The 6,558-nt window shown below is 38.9% G+C and overlaps 1 protein-coding gene across 1 annotated transcript; it reads left to right on the top strand.

The window, feature by feature from the left end:
• The first annotated feature begins 848 nt into the window (after positions 1–848).
• Positions 849–6,419, top strand: LOC100794758 (ethylene-overproduction protein 1). The gene is made up of 4 exons (XM_003520298.5): positions 849–3,491; positions 4,123–4,414; positions 4,502–4,811; positions 5,678–6,419. The coding sequence occupies exons 1-4, from the start codon at positions 1,432–1,434 to the stop codon at positions 5,905–5,907; spliced, it is 2,892 nt and encodes a 963-aa protein (XP_003520346.2). The 5' UTR covers positions 849–1,431; the 3' UTR covers positions 5,908–6,419.
• Positions 6,420–6,558: the final 139 nt, after the last annotated feature.

The raw sequence follows: 6,558 nt of genomic DNA, 5'->3' as shown, positions 1-6,558 counted from the left end.
ATGCATATGATGATTTTTTACATTACAAATATTTGTATAGGAATGCTATTAGTAATTTTATAATATCAATCCGTGGATATATATGTCTAAAAAAAATCAATCTGTGGATGTTAAAACAAATTTGAAATTTTATCTATAACCTGCTCATTTTGATAAGGAATTGTTTGTTTGAGTCCACAAAAGTGCTTTTAAGATTGTGTTTAAGTAATTTATTATTTTTCAAAAAGTTATTTACTATAGTTTTTAAATAGCCTATTTTCTTTTTGATTTTTGTTTTAACACAACCAAATATATTAGAAGTATTATTATGAAGATATTAATAATTTGATCTCTAAAGTTACACAAACTTAGTCTTTTAAGTTCTACACTTAAAATTTATTCATTTTAGTTTTATTCTATGTACAAACACGGTTGGATCATTCTCTTATTTATCATTCATAAATTTTACCTTTTAATTCTTACCATTTTATAACGACATAGACCAAAAGAAATCCATGCAAAAGGAGTTTTACAAGATAAAATGTAGGTTAATTTTCAGCTTTAAAAAAATATAAATGTACGTTAATTTTTTGTTCGTTATCTAAAAATTCTTTCAATCATTATCTTCTGCATGTTTTCCGGTTCAATTGAAATTGAATTATTTCAGTATTATTTTTTAAAAAAAAAGATTAAAAGTAATATCAACAGTGAAAATGTTAATCATCCATTGGATTTCCTCTGTCTTTCACCTAATCATTTAGATCTTTTCCCTTCTTACCACTTAAAAATAGAAGAAATCCAAGGTGAATCTTGTCAAGAGATAATTTAATCAACTAACACATTCTTCTCTCTCTCTCTCTCCCTCTATCTGTATCCTTTTCTCTCTCGTTCTCATTTTGTCGATATCTATATTCAACAAATAAAAATTAGAGGCAAATCCAATCCCAATTAGAAATAGCAAACCCCAAAAAGATAAAAGTGGCAAATCCATATATTTAGAATAAAAAATAATAGCAGCAAAAGTACACAGAAAAGAGAGAGAATAAAGAAGACAGAAAAAAAAAAAAACCAAGAGAGAGAAAGACCGTAGCTGTTTCAACGGCACCTCACCACACCAGTTGGCTACTCCTCCATCGTTCCCACCTTTCCTCCATTTTCTCACTAACAAAAATAAGAAAACCCCAAACCAAAAAAAAAAAAAAACATAACAGGGTGTGGGAAAAGGAAAAAAGAAAAACCTGGGTTACCCTAAAACCAAACCACACCTCACAAAAACAAAACAACACAACCCTAAAAAATCAACCAATTCATTCCCCTTTAACTCCCAAACCAAAAACACTAAACACATTTTTTCTTTTTCTTTTTCTTTTCTTTCTCCCCTAATGCCACCTCCATAGAAATTATTCCATCTTTTTATTTATTCATTCATTTACTTTAACAAATTGTTAGAAAATGCAACACAAAATCTTCGCCACAATGCGTAGCTTGAAGATCATGGATGGTTGCAAGGGCACTCAGGTCTACGCCATCAACCCCTCCGGCGCCGGTGGCGCCGACGGCCCAACCGGCGGTGGAATCGGCGAGAAGCTTCTCCAACAGCTCCACGACCACATCAAAGGCCAAACCCTAAGAACCAAATCGGTTCGGAACTTGCAAGCTACGAACCATACGACGCCGTCGGAGGTTGTCCTCTCCGACGGCTCGCTCCTTCCTTATGGCCTCTCCATGACGGACCTTCTGGAGCCCAAAATTGAGCCTTCCTTGATGTCGGTGGACTTCGTCGAAACTCTCGCCGGAGTCCACCGCCGCACAGGGGACTGCCCCCAGTTCGACCGCTCCGAGGTCTACCTGGAGCAATGCGCGGTGTTTCAGGGGCTGGCCGATCCGAAGCTCTTCCGCCGCAGCCTCCGTGCCGCCCGGCAGCACGCCGTCCACGTGCACGCCAAGGTCGTGCTTGCGGCGTGGTTGCGCCACGAGCGGCGCGAGGACGAGCTCATCGGCTCATCCTCGAGCGACTGCAGTGGGAGGAACCTTGAGTGCCCCCGCGCCACGCTGACTCCGGGCTATGACCCAGAGTCGGTGTTTGATTCCTGCGCGTGCACGCGTGCACACGCAGGGAATCGTGATATTGATGATGATGCAATGACAATAGTGGTTGATGAGCAATGCTCCACCTCGGAGGAGGAGGAGGAGGAGGAGGAGGAGGATGGTGACATGTCTTTTTTTGTTGGTGATGATGAGATTAAGTGTAATAGGTTCAATATAGCCTCACTTTCAAGGCCCTTTAAGACAATGTTGTATGGTGGATTCGTAGAGTCATTGAAGGAGAAGATAAATTTTTCAGGGAATTGTTTTTCTGTTGAGGCATTGAGGGCTGCTGATGTGTTCAGTAGGACTAAGAGGTTGAGCCATTTGGAGCCCAGGGTTGTTTTAGAGTTGCTATCTTTGGCGAACCGGTTTTGTTGCGATGAGATGAAGAACGCTTGTGATGTGCATTTGGCGTCGCTGGTTTGTGACATAGATGATGCCTTGTTGCTTGTGGAGTATGGATTGGAGGAGACTGCATATCTGCTTGTGGCGGCTTGCTTGCAGGTGTTTCTCCGGGAGCTTCCCGGTTCATTGCAGAGTTCGAGTGTTGTGAAGATGTTTTGTAGTCCAGAGGGTAGGGATAGGCTGGCTCTGGCAGGGCACGTGTCGTTTGTGTTGTATTATTTTTTGAGTCAGATTGCCATGGAGGAAGAGATGAGGTCGAACACCACTGTGATGCTGTTGGAGAGGTTAGTGGAGTGCGCAACCGATGGTTGGGAGAAGCAAATTGCCTTTCACCTATTGGGTGTTGTTATGCTTGAGAGAAAAGAATATAAGGATGCACAACATTGGTTTCAGGCAGCGGTGGATGCAGGGCATGTTTATTCTTTAGTGGGAGTTGCAAGGGCAAAATATAAGCGTGGTCACACGTATTCAGCATATAAGTTGATGAACTCACTTATTTCTGATCATAAACCGGTTGGGTGGATGTATCAGGAAAGGTCTTTGTATTGTGTTGGGAAGGAGAAATTGATGGACTTGATGTCTGCAACTGAGTTAGATCCAACTCTTTCCTTTCCTTATAAATTCCGGGCTGTTTCTTTTCTGCAGGAAAACAAGATTGGACCTGCCATTGCAGAAATCAACAAAATAATCGGTTTCAGGGTTTCTCCAGACTGCCTAGAATTGAGAGCTTGGTTCTTGATTGCCATGGAAGATTATGAAGGAGCCCTCAGGGATGTCCGGGCAATTTTGACGTTGGATCCAAATTATATGATGTTCTATGGGCATATGCATGGTGATCAGTTGGTAGAACTTCTCCAACCTGCTGTTCAGCAGTGGAGTCAGGCTGATTGCTGGATGCAGTTGTATGACCGATGGTCCTCTGTTGATGATATTGGTTCTTTGGCTGTTGTACACCAGATGTTAGCAAATGACCCGGGGAAAAGTCTTTTACATTTTCGGCAATCTCTCCTTCTGCTACGGTGTGTGTAATCCCTACATTAATTCAGTTATAACTTATCTCATTAGTGAGTTCTGATATAGATTCTAGTTTGACTTCATAATTTTCTCCATGCATGAATTCTCTGTGAATGAATTGGCTAATGTGGGTTGTTTTTTACTTTCCCTATTATCAGTGACAAGTAATATCAAAATCTGGCTAGAAATATTTTGTTGATCCTTTTCATTTTTAACTGGCCATATATATCTGCATGGCAGCATGGGTTTCATGTCTCTATTTGCTGCTAAACAAACTAGTTTTTAGTCACATTGTATTATGTCAAAATTAGAGAAAATTGTCACGTGTTCCACCCATCAAAGCAAACTATGGCAATTAGCAAACTAATGAAACTGTAGAACATTTTTATTGTGTACTTGCCGGGAACTGCATTGAGGTATTTACTATGTAATGTGCCAAAAGCTACCTACATTTTATGCATAGTTTCATAAGTGTTAGTCCAGGAGGTGATTTTCAGTTATTGTATCTTCTCTGCTTTCAGAATGAATGGAAACTGATAAGTACTTCGAAAAACTGGTTGGGTGTATCTTAGTCCTGGTTTCATTTTAATGCCAGAGCTTGACTATTATGGGTGTTGATTTTCCTGAATCTTGTAGGTTGAATTGTCCAAAGTCTGCAATGCGTAGTTTGCGGCTGGCTAGAAATTATTCTACTTCTGATCATGAAAGGCTTGTCTATGAAGGATGGATACTGTATGACACTGGCCATCGTGAAGAAGCATTAGCAAAGGCTGAGGAATCTATTTCTATTCAAAGATCATTTGAAGCTTACTTTCTCAAAGCTTATGCATTAGCTGACTCAAATCTTGATTCAGAGTCTTCAAAGTATGTGATCAGTCTCTTGGAGGAAGCTCTTAGATGCCCTTCAGATGGTCTTCGGAAAGGACAAGTGAGTGCTAAGTTTTGGATTAAACATTTTATGTTGATATCAGTGCTGAGGTAATGTATTTATATTAGTTATTCTTTTAAATTGTAGGCACTAAATAATTTAGGGAGTGTCTACGTAGACTGTGATAAACTGGACCTTGCTGCTGACTGCTACATGAATGCACTCAACATCAAGCATACTCGAGCACATCAGGGGTTGGCACGTGTATATCATCTTAAAAATCACCGCAAAGCAGCATATGATGAGATGACAAAGCTAATAGAAAAGGCACGGGGTAATGCATCAGCTTATGAGAAGCGTTCAGAATATTGTGACCGTGACATGGCAAAGAGTGATCTTGGTATGGCATCACAATTGGATCCTCTAAGGACTTATCCTTACAGATACAGGGCAGCAGGTGAGTCTCATACACGTGGTTCTATTGTCCTGTTTTCTCCTGATTATTGTTGATGGTAAGGGAGGGGGACTGTAGCTGTGATTGTAATTTGCAAGCCATTTTTGTGTTTCAAATTTTATTTGTGGCATTTGTTATAGCTATGATGGTTTTATTACTGCCTTAGGACTTAGAAATGTTTCTATAAACTGGTTTGCCAGCATAACTTCATAGACAAATATTTTAGTTTTCCATGAAAAGAATAGTAGTTGATAACTTTCCTTTGTTTTACTATGTAACATTTAAATGAAAGAAAAATCAATGTGTCTATCTTTCTGCTTTCTTCATTTACTTTTTTATATACCCCAATTCAAATGTTTATGTTGACAACCCATATGATTTAAGTTTTCCCTCTTAAAAAATGCTCTGTCTGAATTTGTAGCATTAATCATGCAGTTATCCAGAAACATCATATTGCATAAGTATTGTAGGAAATGACTTGTGGATCTTGCACACTTATGCAGTAAAAACTGAGCATCATTGCTTTAAATGTTGAAAGAAAATCATGGCTGTTCACAGGTTTCCTGGTCACAACACACCTATCAAATCATACATTATTTTAGGATACATGTTTGTTTGGGTTTGTTTTATTTTATCTTATCAATAGTGATCAATTATGGAGAGATCTTTTGAGTTTGTGCTTATCCTTGTAGCTTTGTATGCTTCTGTTCTGATATTTTGTGCTGGTTCCTTGTGAAATACTTTTGTTTTCTGTGAGCATCTTGAAAGAGCAATATGAACACAATATATTAGAGCCTCTGCAACCTGTTAGTGCTATGTGTTTGCATGCACAGACCTTATCAACTTCTGACTCAAACTCTGTTTACCAGTTTTAATGGATGATCATAAGGAAGTTGAGGCAATAGAAGAGCTTTCAAGAGCCATTGATTTTAAGCCAGATCTGCAACTATTACATCTTCGAGCAGCATTTTACGACTCAATCGGTGATTTTGTCTTCGCAGTCCGGGACTGTGAAGCAGCCCTTTGTCTTGATCCTAATCATAATGAGATTCTTGATCTTTGTAATAAAGCACGGGAGCATATTCGAGAACCAAAGTGACGGAATCAGATATTTTAAAAAAAAAATCATGGTTTCCTAGTGTTCCCTATTGGGACAAGCCTATTCTTGCCAACCTGTACTTTTTCTACTCGTGAAGGTAGTAATCATCAATGTCATTCACCTGTTAGATTGTCTCCAGAAACAGCACGGTCTATATCTTTCAGCTGGCCTTCTGGAGAGTAGAACCACAGAAAAGGGAAAAGAAAGGTTAGAAAGGTCATTTGGATTGAAACCAAAGAGAGGAAGCAGAGGAGCAGGATAGCTTGTAAATATATGTAATGACTTATGTTTTTGTCAGAGTATGGTCAAGTAGTGCAGACAACTGCTGCTGCTATGCTCCAGTATGCCACACCAGCAAATTGGTGATGAGTTACTAGTTAGACAAAACATGTACATGAAAAAACCAATTTGTTATGTAAGTCCCAAGATTTAGATAACTACCATTATATTTTTGGCTGAGCAATTGGCCAATTCACATTGTGTTATAACATTCTCCACTTTTCTCTGTTGTATAAACACAATTTTCCCTGACGACCCTTTGAACATATATTGATGATGAGTTATCCTTGGAGAAGCTATACCCATAAATAGTTATATAGGTTTTCGTCTGCTTATTAATCTGTACGTTTGTTTCCTTATTTTTCATTATTA

This window comes from Glycine max, chromosome 3 (genome assembly GCF_000004515.6).
Source record: "Glycine max cultivar Williams 82 chromosome 3, Glycine_max_v4.0, whole genome shotgun sequence".
Lineage (NCBI taxonomy): Eukaryota > Viridiplantae > Streptophyta > Magnoliopsida > Fabales > Fabaceae > Glycine > Glycine max.
Note: the sequence above shows the minus strand (reverse complement) of the source record. Positions and strands in the feature narration are given on the sequence as shown.

Coding starts and splice junctions, on each gene's coding strand:
- LOC100794758 (XM_003520298.5), top strand. CDS start 1,432: ATGCAACACAAAATCTTCGCCACAATGCGTAGCTTGAAGATCATGGAT. Junction 3,492..4,122: donor CAATCTCTCCTTCTGCTACG/GTGTGTGTAATC, acceptor TGAATCTTGTAG/GTTGAATTGTCCAAAGTCTG. Junction 4,812..5,677: donor TTACAGATACAGGGCAGCAG/GTGAGTCTCATA, acceptor TCTGTTTACCAG/TTTTAATGGATGATCATAAG.